General features: G+C 39.0%; 1 protein-coding gene across 2 annotated transcripts; it reads left to right on the top strand.

Moving 5' to 3' along the window:
• The first annotated feature begins 500 nt into the window (after nucleotides 1-500).
• Nucleotides 501-14068, top strand: Npm1 (nucleophosmin 1). Of its 2 annotated transcripts, XM_015492622.2 has the most exons (11): nucleotides 501-794; nucleotides 2502-2581; nucleotides 3055-3174; nucleotides 3401-3494; nucleotides 3731-3837; nucleotides 3926-3993; nucleotides 7504-7561; nucleotides 8071-8154; nucleotides 8793-8894; nucleotides 11405-11479; nucleotides 13712-14068. In XM_015492622.2, the coding sequence occupies exons 1-11, from the start codon at nucleotides 737-739 to the stop codon at nucleotides 13748-13750; spliced, it is 885 nt and encodes a 294-aa protein (XP_015348108.1). In that variant the 5' UTR covers nucleotides 501-736; the 3' UTR covers nucleotides 13751-14068. The 2 variants fall into 2 exon arrangements, with proteins under 2 accessions (XP_015348108.1, XP_015348109.1); XM_015492623.2 differs by lacking the exons at nucleotides 11405-11479; nucleotides 13712-14068 and adding an exon at nucleotides 10263-10596.
• Nucleotides 14069-14461: the final 393 nt, after the last annotated feature.

Below are 14461 nucleotides of genomic sequence, written 5' to 3'. Positions count from 1 at the left end.
AACTCAGGTCCCCTTTGACCTCCCAATGACCTGGAGATGAGAACTGGGGCCCTGGGAAGGACAGAGCTATAAAAGCACCGTTGAGCAAGTCTGGCCAGTAACTACATCTTTTCTCCTCAACAAAGAATAAGCCTCAATCTACTCCGCCTCCGGCACCTGAAACTTTAAATTTAGAGAAACCATTAACTGAGACCAGGCCTTCGGGCAAATTAAAAGTCCCGAGGTGCCCGTGACCCCAGGAGGCCTGGGAGGGTCCCAGAGGATGGAGCAGCGAGGAAGTAACGTCGCCATCTTGCAGGGTGGGCTGCGCAGGCTCTCGGAGCAAGGCCGGCGCGCAGAGCTGGAGAGGACGTGGAAGGGTTGGAGGTAGGAGCGCGCGCTTATGGGGGGCCACTGCGCGTGCGCAAGAGAGACGGCGGCGGAGGGTCTGCGCACGGTACGAGTGCGCGTGCTCAGTGGGAGCCCGCGAAGTACCTGGAAGAGGTGGGGGGCGAGGTAAAAAAGAGCAGAGTTGAAGAGCGCTTGCGCAGGAGCGCGACCGTACAGGGAGGGGGAACTCTCGAGCACGCGCACGGGGCGGGACTTGGAAGGCTCTCGCGAGATCTTCGGAGACCATATATATGCGTGGGGAGCCCGCGTCCTTTCCCTGGCGTGATTCCGTCCTGCGCGTCTCTTTAGAGCAGCCACCCGTTTTTCCGTCCGCCTTCTCTCCCACCTAAGTGCGTGCTACCACCCCATGGAAGATTCGATGGATATGGACATGAGCCCCCTGAGGCCCCAGAACTACCTTTTCGGTAACTCTTTCCGGAGTGTTGAAGCGAGGCCCTACAGGGCCTCCTGGCTCTTGGGGGGCCGGGAATTAACTGAGGCCTGAGCTGGTGGGGGGAGCTAAGCTTGCTGGAGGCCTAGAAGTCGGGAGGCGCTGCCGGGGCCCTGGTGGCCGGGCGATGGGAGGCTGTGAGAGCTGGGGGAACCGACGGCGTGGAGGGGCGGGGGGAAGGAGCGGTCCCAGGCCTAGGGCTTGAGGCGATGCGGGACTGGAGGGCTGGATGTTGGCTTTGCCTGGGTAGGAATACAGGCCCTGGGCATGGCTTTCTTCTCCAGGGCTGAGTTTGTAGGCCTGTGGTTGCACGGTGGCATTTTTTGCTACTGAACTCGCGGTGGGTGGCCCTGGCGATTGTGTACTGTTCCCAGCGAGGCCTGGGGCGCTTTCGTGGAGGGAGGGCATTAGTAGAATTTGCCGTTGTTCTAGTCTTGGTCCCGAGCTGTGGCGTCCAGAATTACTCGAGATGCTTTGGCCAGTTACCGGGGGCAGGGAGGCGCGGCGGGGCGTGAGCAGGCCGCTACGGCTGGGAGCACGTGGTTGCCACGTGGTTGGGGGAGGGAGGAGGTGTGGGCTTAACATCCGGGGCTCACGGGTGTTTTGTCACCCCAGAGCCCGGGGTCCAGTGGCTTACAGGAGGTTATTGGATGGGAAATGGGGTGCAATGGTTGGTAGTAACAGGATTTTGGAGGTCTTTGTTTAGTGCTTACAATATGATGGTAGTTGGCATTTTTAGACACGGTTAGTGTCACTGCGGTCCATGCAGTCATCCCCATATTGAGGCGACGATACTGAAGATGGTAGAAATGATTTAACAGTTTTTGGAAAGTATGACAAAAATTCTGAACCAAGACACTTGACTCCAAATAATAGAAATGAGGTTTAGTTTTAGGGGAGAAAGGGCAGTAGACGTAAACTAGTAAGACTGAGTTCAATTAAAGACCTGAGATTTAACCGGGGCTTTATTAAACTTTCATTCTGACAATATTTAGTAATTTTTCCATTCATGGAGTGGGATTTCCATTCACTTACTATATGAGAAGGCTTTATTCCTAGCCATTTTGGATAGTGAAAAATCCCTCAGATTATATCAGTGATTTTTGGCAACTTTTTCTGTTGGAAACTGGAAACGTCTTTTGGGTCTATCACCAGAAACAATGTCTTAATTTATAATGTTTCTATCACATCATGTTGATTCAAAGACTGGAACATTAATTACTATAACAAACTTGGCTTTTTTTCCTAGTTGTAGGTTTTTTTGTTTTTAATTTTTAAACTGTTAATATTGGTGTTGTGCAACCACTCTCACTTGTAAATGAGTAGATAATTCTACTTTTTAAAACAGTGGAAAATCATCAGTATTCATTAGGTTGATTTTTAAGATCTGAGGTTTAGATACAGATGTACTAAATTGTTGAACCAGTGGCAATAGGATCTGTCTCCTTGTAGTTGAGAATGTAATTCTGTAACAAGAAAGTGGAGTTTATGAAGTCTTTATGGGTGTTAGTTGGTGTTTGTAGATAGAGTTCATGAAAATCCAGGAAGAATCTTTTGCTGCCCTCCAGGGTAGCTGGAGTAGTGAAAACCTAGTTCACAGGTTAACCAGCACCTTTTGATAGTAAACATTTGGTGTTATTTTTATCCTTGTTTTATTTGCTTTTTTTCCCCCCCTTCACAGGTTGTGAGCTAAAAGCTGACAAAGATTATCACTTTAAGGTGGATAATGATGAAAATGAGCACCAGTTATCATTAAGAACGGTACTTAAACTTTCAAAATATCCCTTTTTTGGCTTTCTATTAATGTGGTATAAGACTTTTGCTTTCTTGTCTGCTTGTAAAATGGTGTTATGTAGATGTCATCCCTACAACTTCGATAAAGCACATGGCATTTTCATTGGGTTTCAGGTGAAGTCCAGTCAAAGTACTACTTGGGTTCATCAGTTGCTTTATAAGGTTAGATATAAGATTACTGGGCAGTGGTAATCTTTCCAGTCTCCCATAGACTGGTCTATTTCTCACCTTTGTAGTAATTGCCCAATAAATGTTTTATCTTTATTGTGTATGCAGTTTTACACATTTCTTTAAGTTGCCACTAGGAGACAACACTGCAGATTTGTTTCCCATTGATGGTGATGATGAAAAGGTTATACCATTAAAAAATGCATAATAGATGGGGGTTATAAAATAGATAGGACTTGACCATAAAGCACTGTTTTTTTCTTTTTAATCAGGTCAGTTTAGGGGCTGGTGCAAAGGATGAATTGCACATTGTTGAAGCAGAGGCAATGAATTATGAAGGCAGTCCAATTAAAGTAACACTGGCAACATTGAAAATGTCAGTACAGCCAACGGTAAGAGTGCTTGAGGATTAAAGGAGTATTTTATTTGTTGTTTAAGTAGACAGCTACATCTTTCCTTACTGTGTGAACATTCAGCTGTCGAATGTGATTTCGGGTGCTTCTCTTTCAGGTAGAAAAACAGATTTATTGGTATGATTTGGTTATGGACTTGCCCATAATGCTAGGTGTTCAATATTTTCTTCACAATGTTTAATGATAAAATTTTGTTCCCTTTTAGGTTTCCCTTGGGGGCTTTGAAATCACACCACCTGTGGTCTTAAGGTTGAAGTGTGGTTCAGGGCCTGTGCATATTAGTGGCCAGCACTTAGTAGGTAAGTTATTTTTATAAACTGTATCGTGCTACTTATTCAGGTACTTGGTTTCTTCCCAATTTGGATTTTTCTGATACTACTGTCTATATTACAGGTTTAAATGGGAAGTTAGTAATTTTAAAATATTTGATCCCTTCTTAGGATAGAATCTGCTCTTTTTTTTTGATGCTACAGCATATGTATCTGATTTTTGCTGAGTTCTTGTTGGAGTTTTATAGTGTCTAAATTTGTTTTAGCTGTGGAGGAAGATGCTGAGTCAGAAGATGAAGAGGAGGAGGATGTGAAACTCTTAAGTGTATCTGGAAAGCGATCTGCCCCTGGAGGTGGTAGCAAGGTTCCCCAGGTAGGGACATGGTTGTACTATAATTGTATTAGAGCCTTGGGTGTGGTGATAACCAGCTTTTGCTCATGAGTATATATTTTTCTTTAAGAAAAAAGTAAAACTTGCTGCTGATGAAGATGTCGATGATGATGAAGATGATGATGATGATGACGAAGAGTAAGTAGTACACTCATGGAAACTCAACATGGTTTTGTTCATGGGAAGGGATTATTAAACTTAACCAGTCATTTTTTAGTTAATAATTTATCACTAAATCAAGAGGGGGAAGTGCTTGACTGAGTTTGAGTTAATGAGTGGAGTTAATACTGATATTATTTCCCAGTAAAATACAGCTGTGCACTAACTCTTTAGAAGGCTAGTGATTGTAGCATTTCTCATTTGACGGGAGGCAACTTTCTCCTGATGAAAATTCATTGGACCCCATATTAAGGCTGGTGTATTCGCTGAAAAACAATGTGATTTGGGTGAAAGAGCAGGATCTGATGGAATAGCTCTGGTTAAGTTCATTTAATAAGACATCTAAACCCATAAAGGACTTTGGCCTGTAGTTCTTTTTTTCCTAATGTACAGAATAAGATTCTAAAAGTGACATTAAAATTTTCTTGGGAATTTAAAATATGGCTAGAAACAAGATTCTGCTTATTTGCTGTGGTTATAAACAGTTACATGCACACTATGGAATAAAGTCTTCACTGGTCTTACTTGAGAATATCAGTGACTTTTAGCTTAAATACTTGTCTCAGCTTTTCCCTAAGTTCCTAGATTGGTTCATATGTATTCATTGAAAACATTAAATGCAGATGGAATGAATCAAAGGCTTCAAGAGAATATGTACTAATGATCAAGTCTGGAAGTTAGGCTTTTAGTAACCTTATAGCCAAACTGATTGTACTGAGGATGGGGAATTAACTCTCAGAACATGTCAATGAAGGGAGAGAATGAAAAAAGCTGAAAAAATTGCTTCAGAATACCTGCATATTGTACCCAGAAATGAGCTGTATGTTTGATTGCTGCTATTTTAGGAATATTTGCCATTAGATCTAAAATACACCCCAAGAGATTTAGTGTGGTGTATCGAGTTACCTTTGTATAGATTTCTGAGTATCCAATGGCATTTTTACTAAAACTAAAAGAGACAGTCCCTTTCAGGAAGGCTTTAGATTTAGAGTAGGACCTGTTGGAATCCTGATTCTGTTGGGACTTGTGAAACTTTCTCTTTTAGAATGCATATAATGAATAATGTAACCATGATTAATAATTCACTTTTGTGCTCTTCTGAATCTAATATTGGGCATGATGGCGAACTAGTGTGTAGATGACAAGGACTAATTCAAGCTAATAAGGAAAGTGTGCATATCAGACAGTTAATAGATATTCTGGGAACAAGTTTCTATTAAAACTTGTTCCGCAAGTGATGGTAACCGCCTGACATGGCAATGAGAATGTGAAGATGATGACCAAAGGTAGTCAGTTAACTTTGGAAATCTAAACTGTAGTCCCAGTGGTGTTTTTTTTTTTTTTTTAAATGAAAAAAATTATTTTGGATTGGACCCAGGCACACTTAACCACTGACCCACATTCTATGCCCTTTATTATATTTTACCTAGAGACAGGGCTTGCTGAGCTGCTGAGGCTTGCTTTAAACTTTTGAACCTCCCGCCTCAGCCTTCTGACTGGCTGGTACTATAGGTGTGTACCACGGTACTCAGCCATAGTCCCAGAATTCTTAAAACTAAAATGGAAATCTGTGGTCCTGGTTTGAGGATGGGAAGGCTATAGTATGAGCCCTTGATATATGTAAGCAGAAAAGTTTCTCCTAAACATCCTCTTTAAATTTATTTGCATGTGCAGTTGGCAAACTCTGCATCTGAGTTTGGATCAAAATTATTTAGAAAAAAATTGCTTCTTTATGGAACATGTACAAAGACTTTTTTTAAAAAAAGTATTTTTTGGTTATAGACGGATACAATATCTTTATTTTGTTTAGTTATTTTTATGTGGTGCTGAGGACCGAACCCAACCGCTCGCATGTGCCAGGCACATGCTTTGCCACTGAGCCACAACCCCAGCCCCTGTACATAGACTTTTTTCTTTGTCGTTCCTGAAGCATTACATACAGTATAATTTTGTGCTGGAGATTAAATCCAATACACTTGGTAAGGATATACTCTAACTACCCTTGCCCATATTATACTAGGTATTATAAATAATTGGAATGTTTAAAGCATTGGAGTTGATTCCAGGCAGTCCTTCCAAAAAATTATATTGGAGGATGTTCACAGGTGACATGAAAATGCCATGTCATTATAGAATGGACTTCAAATCCCTGGATTTTGGTATCTGAGGTGGTCCTGGAACCAGTCCCCTACATATTATAGATAACTAGTTAACAAGTCATGTGCTGCAAAACATTTAATGACAGCATTCTTGTACAGAGGTCCTGTAAGATTGCCTAGTGACATATCAGACTTAGTTTGGACAGGGTTGAAAACAACTGAGAACATGTTTATTTATTGCCATTTTAGGCAGTGCCCAATTTTCAAATTGATCTGTGGAGCATGTGTTGGTTGTAACTTTCTGTCTGAGTAATACATTGTGTGGGTAGGCTTTATCCATTGGGTTTTTTTTAGACATTCATCAGAATGCATATTTAGGTTGTTTCACTTTTGGCTGCTGTGAATATCAGTGGACACATTTTTTGAACTAGGTCCTGTAAATTCTAGGATTACCTTGAAATTGCCAAACTGTTTTCAAGTTTATGGGGCTTCTAATTTGTCCATATTCTAACACTTGCCATTATTTTTGCATGTAGTCATTGTGTTATGAATGGGTTTGGTTTGCTTTTTCTTGATGGTCATTTATTTATTGACCATTTGTATATATTTGATGAAATAAATGTCTTTGCCATTCGAAACATTTGTCCCATTCTGAGGGTTGACTTTATTTATTGATGGTAGCCAATGCACAACAGTCGATTTTCATTTGTGACTGTCAAATCTATGATACCATGGCCAAAGCCACTGTAATGAAAGTGTATCTGTTCTGAGTTTTATAGTTTTAGTTCTTATATACTCAAGTCTAAACTGTTGTTTGAAATCACCAAATGTGAGTCCTTGAGCTTGGTATCTTGGGAGATTTTTTTGGTACTTTAGTTATTATAGTTTCTATGAATTTTGGGATAAATTTTTACAAAATAAGCCAACCGGAGTTCTTAGAACTTAATACATATTAAGTCTGTATAATTGGAATCTGTTGCCATTTGGTTGATATTAAAGTCTGCTGTTATTCAAATATTCTTACTGCAAAACCTATTAAATAAGCCAGCAATTCCCATCCCTTGGGAACCATAGTTATACTTTTTGTTATAAATGAAATAACAGTGATTACCCTTTGTTGACCAGCTTGTTTACTTAACATCCTCAATGGTTGTTCATGCTGTAGCATGTGACAGGATTTTTTAAAGACTGATAACATTCCATTGCGTGTATAGACATATTTTCTTACCTACCTATTCAGCCGCTATGGATACTTCCACCTCTTGACTATTAGGAACAAAGCTGGAGTGAACTGTTTTCTCAGATCTTAGATCTTGTTTTTTTTAGTTCTTACATCACTTCTCCCAAAGATTTTGAAAGTTCTTCATATCTTGGCTTATTTTGTTTGTAGTGATGATGATGATGATTTTGATGATGAGGAAACTGAAGAAAAAGCTCCAGTGAAGAAAGTGAGTAGATACAATGATAGAAGGTTATCAGATCTCATACAAAAATGATGGGTTTTTTAAAAAGTGCTATTCACTTGGTTTGTAGCTAATGAAAACTGGCTTGAAGTGATCTCATACTTGAAATTGGTTCTCAGTCATAGCTTTGCTGAACTCCCCCACCCCCAGTACTTTGGATTGAACCCCAGGCCTGTGCATTACCAGAGCTGCATCTATAGCCCTTGATATTGAGACAGGGTCTCCTTACGTTTCCCAGGTTGGCTTCAAGCTTGCTATTCTCATGTTTTAGCCTCCCAAGTTGCTGACGTTAAAAATATGTGCAATACAACTGACTCTAAAATTTAACAGTGAGAAATTGATGGTTTTGTGGCCAACAGTTCATTAACCCTTTGCAACCTTTTGTTAAAAGGCTGCCTTTTTTTTTAAAAGCATGATGAGGGATATTTTATTTGTATTGGCCTGTCTACTGTGCAGAGAGGGTGACACTGATTAAGATTAATTTCCAATTGCAGTCTATACGAGATACTCCAGCCAAAAATGCACAAAAATCGAACCAGAATGGAAAAGACTCAAAACCAACAACACCAAGATCAAAAGTAAGTGACAACATACACATAAAAGTAGGCTTCAGTGAAGTGGTTGGGAAAATTGTTCTGTGGACAATCTGGTCTGTTAGGAATTTGGTAGGTGTTTTGAGAACAGTGATAACTAAAATGTGCTCATTTTTCTGGATACCTCTAAGATATATTTAGATATACTCTAAGATAGAAGGCTGCTGGTTTTCCAGTGGGGGAGAAGGCCAATGGAAAGATTTATGATGTAAACTATTTCCTATAATTCATTTATATGTAAGGTTGTATTTATTTGCCCAGAGCAGAGAGACTCAACCCTGAATGCATGTTAGAATCTAATACGGAGTTTTAAAGAACCCTAGTAATTGTGCCCTACCTATGGAGTCACTTGGTGGGCTCTAGGAGTCAGGGTATATGAACTACCTTGCTTCATTCTTGGTAATCGTCTTTTTATTATTTAAATGTTCCTGTTTAATACCATCATAAGGTATTTCTTGCTTAAAGGAATGACTTCAGTAAAATAAGTGTATGGCATGTACTAAAACAGCAGTTCTATTGTATACTTGCCTTTATAAGGATTATAAGAATAAGGAAATCCAGAAAGTGGGTTTTAGTTAAATGCTGCAGTTTTATGATCATTTGAAATTGAACTTTTTCTACAGGGTCAAGAATCCTTCAAAAAACAGGAAAAAACTCCTAAAACACCAAAAGGACCTAGTTCTGTAGAAGACATTAAAGCAAAAATGCAAGCAAGTATAGAAAAAGTGAGTAAAATGATCTTAGTAAGTTTGGCATCTCAAATCATAATGGCTTATGGCTGGGAGTGGTGGCACATACCTGTGAGGCATGACGATCGTCAAGTTGAAGGCCAGTCTCAGCAACTTACTGAGATCCTTTCGGAAAAGGGCTAGCTAGGGATGTAGCTCAGTGGTAACTTTACCTGGGTTTACTCCTTAGTCCCCTCCCCTACCCCCCAAAAAAGTCTGAGGGTTTGGACAAACTGTTCCTTTATCATTTTAATATACCCACGCCTTCTGTGCTTTGAGGGTTTTTTCTGTATTGTGATTGACTCATGAGGCACTGAGCCACATCCCCAGCCCTTTTTTCAGGTTTTTAAATTTTTTCTTTTTTATTTTTATATGACGCTGAGGATTGAACCCGTGCCTCACACCATGCTAGACAAGCACTCTATACTGAGCTACAACCCTAGCTCTTCATGTTATAGTTGGAGATGGGGTCTATTGCTGAGGATAGCTTCCAACTTGGAATCCTGCCTCAGCCTCCTGAGTCACTGGAATTACAGGTGTGCACCACTGCAACTGGCTTGAATTTTCCACTTTAAAAAGCCAACAGGCCCATTTTTTTGTGAGCTGCATTTTTGATTTTAACCAGTTAAAATGAAATCAGAATATTGTTTGTGTACTTCTGGTTATATTATGCTGAACAGCCAGCAGAGGGCATAGGAATCTTAAATACAGTTGTAGATAGCTGCAAAAGTAGAGACTTTAATTTTGCCTGCTTGGTGCTAATAGTTTGATAATTCATACTTGACTCGAACATTTTTCTAATAAATTGAGTCATTTCTTTTTTCCCTTCATACCAAGACATTCCCAGCCAGTACACGTGGGTAATGTCCAAAATTTGAGTATCTAATGGGCTTACATGTAGTCTCCCTTTTGTTCTAAATAACAAACATGAGAAGAGGGTTAATTTTTTTTGTCTTGCTACTTGGGACTGACACTGTAGTGAGCTCAGGATTTTTGATGTAGGGAATAATTGGTTTAAATGTCAAGGAAAAACATTTGAGACAATCTTTTAATTCTAAGAATGATATATCTAGACTCCAGTTTTTGAGCATATATGCGGGTGGTGAGGAGGAATTGCCACCTCTTTCCCCATGTTTCTCCTGTGCTCTGTAGGCTATACCTGGCTTCAGAAGATTTCCTTATGCAGTGATGAGTGGATTGGAAATTAGCATTGTAGCACCAGAATGTATTGTTTTGCTTTAGTCACACTGTAACCTCTTAGTCTTCCTGGTATCACTGACTTATTTTTATCCCTTGCATACAGTGCTAAAATGATGCCCCTCCCCTCCATTTTAATGTGGTCCTATCTCCTTGGTTTAATTGCAGGCACATTGAACAGCCCTGGGCACTACTGGTAAATTAAGCCCAAAGATGGGGAGAAAGGAAAAGGAGAGACAAATATAGTCCATACTGAGTATCATCAACAATCCAGGCTGAAGTCTTCTATTTTAATCTCAATCCCCTTTCCTGATTTGCCACCCACACCCACTTGCAGGCTGGAAGCAATCTCTTGATTTCCTAAAGCACTTTTGACTGCTGTGAATTCAGTTGAACCTTATATATTGCTCTCTCTTGTGCATATGCCTCATCATCTCTTGGACCATGTTTTAATCACCTTTGTATCTCCTTAGCTGCTCAATAAATATTTGAATGAATCAAATAAGGATGTATGTGACAATAATTTTGAAAGGGAACTTATTACAGGGAGGTTTTATTTATCTAGGTGATAAGAGGCAGTTAAATATCTTAATATTTGTAGCTGATTCTGGCATAGTCCCTTTGGCATTTGGAAGCTTCTCAATCTTACTAAAGTGCATTAAAATACCTAGCTAGGATAAGGAAAACCAGTTAACTTAAAATAGGAAAAAAATGTATGATGTAGTAAATGATAATTATGAAATTTTCAGGGTATTCAATAATAATGTCTTATGAATTTTGATGACAAAGTATTAGACATTGCTGATGCTGATAGTTTTTTGCTCATGTTCATAATTGGAAAGAAGTGCCAGAGGTTATAGTTAGAATTTCATCCCCATTCAGCTTTATATAACCCTTGAATATTGGTGTACAATGTTGGTGTACAAACGTAAACTGTTTTTTATACGGCTTTGGCCACTTGGGACAATGTTCTCAAGGGAGGGGGCATAAATTTACTTTGTATTTGGTTTAGGGTGAAGAGAGTAATATAACTGCTTTGTTATAATATGGACAGGCAGCCCAGTTGCCGTATTTGCATACAATGTGGCTTGTGTCTCCATACCTAGAGTGACTGTTCTGAACTTGAACCTACAGCAAACCTGAAGCCTCTAATGTTTTTCTGGGCCTAAAAATAACAATATTTTAAAAATGAAAATGTTGAAGGGACAAGAAATGACTGATAACATGAAAAAGCACAGATCTTAGAGGAATTTCCTAAAGACCTAAAGAATATATTTCTATTCTTATTCTCAATGCTTTTTTCTCAATAGGGTGGTTCTCTTCCCAAAGTGGAAGCCAAGTTCGTCAATTATGTGAAGAATTGCTTCCGGATGACTGACCAGGAGGTAACTGAATTTTCTGGGGATATGACCAAATCTAATTTTTTTCATTGGTTTATTATGATTATCCTTTTAATCTCTTTAAGTATTGGCTACTTATAAAAGTTTCCTAACCACAGACAATACTTAAATACATGGAAACACATAAGAATTTCGTTGGCAGAGACTGAGAACTTTTTTTCTATTAACACTGAACAAAAGTGAATACAGAGTAATAAACTTCTAAATTTCACCCTTTAGTTGACTTTAGCAAAATGGTCTTTTCATGTTTAGCATCTATGAAGGATACCAACTCCCAAGAAAGCAAATGACCACATTGACCCGTGCAGGCAAATGGAGTATCAAGAAAAACCAGTTTACTTTCTTAGCCAAGAAAGTACTTTATTTTTTAAAGAGATTTTTAAACAATTTTTGTGCCAATTTTATTGTGGTACAATTAACATACTGTAAGATTTGCCAGTTTTTGTGTGTATGTGGTGCTGGGGGTTGAACCCAGAGGCCTTGTGCATGCAAGGCAAGCACGCTACCAACTGAGCTAAATCCCCAGCCCATGAAAGTACTTTATTACTACAAGAAAGTTATTGTATTTTTGCTGTGCTGTGGAGGAATCCAAGGCCTTAGCCCTTTCATTATTTTCAGTTAACTGAAAGGAAAATGTAAAAGTAGTCACCTAGGGTTGCTAGGTTTTCCCTATGAAGAGAATAGATCCTGTTGAGTGATTTATCAGGACTTCTCTTATGTATTCAGCATGGAGGAAAGTTTGATACAAAGTTCTATGTACCAAAGGCTTTTTTTTATGATTGGTAAACAAAATGAGATTTTTTTATTAAGAAAAATCCACCTTGGGAGTGGTGGTATATGCTTGTAATCCCAGCTATTTTTTTTTTTTTAAAGAGAGAGAATTTCAATGTTTTTCAGTTTTTGGCAGACACAACATCTTTGTATGTGGTGCTGAGGATCGAACCCAGGCCACATGCATGCAGGCGAGCGCACTACCACTTGAGCCACATCCCCAGCCCCAATCCCAGCTATTCTTGAGGAGACAGGAGGATTGTGAGTTTGAGGCCAGCCTAGGCAATTTAGCAAGACCATATCTTTTTTTAAAAAATTTTAATGTTTATTTTTTAGTTGATGGTGGACACAACATCTTTATTTGTATGTGGTGCTGAGGATGGAACCCGGGCCGCATGCATGCCAGGCGAGCACGCTACTGCTTGAGCCATATCCCCAGCCTAAGACCATATCTTAAAAATAAAAAGGGCTGGGAATGTAGCTCAGTGATAGGGTACCTTCTGAGTTCAGTCCCCAGTAATTGGGGGAAAAATCCAAGTGAAGATGTCAAGACAACTGAAGTGGCACTTTTTGCTGGTAGTTCACTGCTACCCAGAAGTATTTTCTGAATAAAACTTCAAAGCATGTTTTTGAGTGAGTGCCAGGAAGTTGTTTGAGTACTAGTAAATGATAAATATTACAGCTTGATTTACTGTTACTGGTTGAGCATCTCTTATTTGAAATGCTTGGGATCAGAAGTATTGCAAATTCTGATTTGGAGGAGGGGGTGCTTTTATATTATTGGTTAGAATCATCTGAGCATCCCTAATCCACAAGTCAAATGTAGCACGCATGCCTGGCATGCATGGGGCACTGGGTTCCATCCTCAGCAACACATAAAGATAAAATAAAAAATGTTGTGTCCACCGAAAACTAAAAAATATTAAAAAAATTCTCTTTCTCTCAAAAACAAAACAAACATTTTGGTTCTTGAATTTAAGTGTTGTCATAGATGGCATGCGGTGCTTCAAATCAGTTTAAAAACAAGTCTGATACCAGTTGCATTTTCACTGGGCAAGATTTTGAATGTCAACACTGTAGGAACTATTAATATATAAGTAGAGCATGTCCTAGAACTGAGGAATTTTATAAGCAGAGAGCTTATTAAGGAAATTCAGATCATCAGGGAAATCTAAAGAGAATTAGTTTAGATACATCTAATTTATTTTAGATAAGCAACAGAAATGTAACTTTGCTAACTGGCTATTCTAACTGATCTCTGGGCCAGTGATGTTTGATTGGTATAATTAAAGTATTTGACTTGGAGTTAAGCTCTCAATTACCTGGAGTGTGAACCTTTTTTTTGGTAGAATAAAAAATAGATTTTGAATTGTGCAGAGACATAGTTTAATTTATTGATGTCTGTGAAGTATTATGGTTCTTTAACCACAGTTTTTTTTTTTCCAGGCTATTCAAGATCTCTGGCAGTGGAGGAAGTCTCTTTAAGAAAATAGTTTAAACAGTTTGTTAAAAATTTCCGTCTTATTTCATTTCTGTAACAGTTGATATCTGGCTGTCCTTTTTATAATGCAAAGTGAGAACTTTCCCTATCGTGTTCCATAAATGTTGTCAAGGTTCTATTGCCAAGAATGTGTTGTCCAAAATGCCTGTTTAGTTTTTAAAGATGGAACTCCACCCTTTGCTTGGTTTCTAAGTATGTATGGAATGTTATGATAGGACATAGTAGTAGTGGTGGTCAGACATGGAAATGGTGGGGAGACAAAAATATACATGTGAAATAAAACTCAGTATTTTAATAAAGTAGCACTGTTTCTTTCTATTATTTAGCCTTTTTATACTTTGTCAAAGAAGTAAATATTCATAATTAAAGCTGTCCAATGCTATCCTAAAATCTGATGGGGAAGTCCCTGCCTACTCTGCCAAATAGTTTTCCCCATAGTAAACCAATTTTTCATCATGAGAATTTAGTGATCATTCCCATCCAGATCCTGTTAGTTAACAATCAAAACTATTAATCATGTTTCCAAACAGTTCATCAGACTCTACCTACCTACCCTTGCCTCCCAGAGGAAATCTCTTATGTGGCAACAACCCAGAACAGACTTTTATAGTCTGGGTCTGAACAAAATGACTTAGGTGACTTTCCTGTTTGTCCAAAATTCTACATTTTGATGAATGGAAGAAAAGTTAATTTGT

Source organism: Marmota marmota, unplaced genomic scaffold (genome assembly GCF_001458135.2).
Source record: "Marmota marmota marmota unplaced genomic scaffold, marMar, whole genome shotgun sequence".
Taxonomy (NCBI): Eukaryota; Metazoa; Chordata; class Mammalia; order Rodentia; family Sciuridae; genus Marmota; species Marmota marmota.
This window is presented reverse-complemented; position numbering and strand designations above follow the sequence as displayed.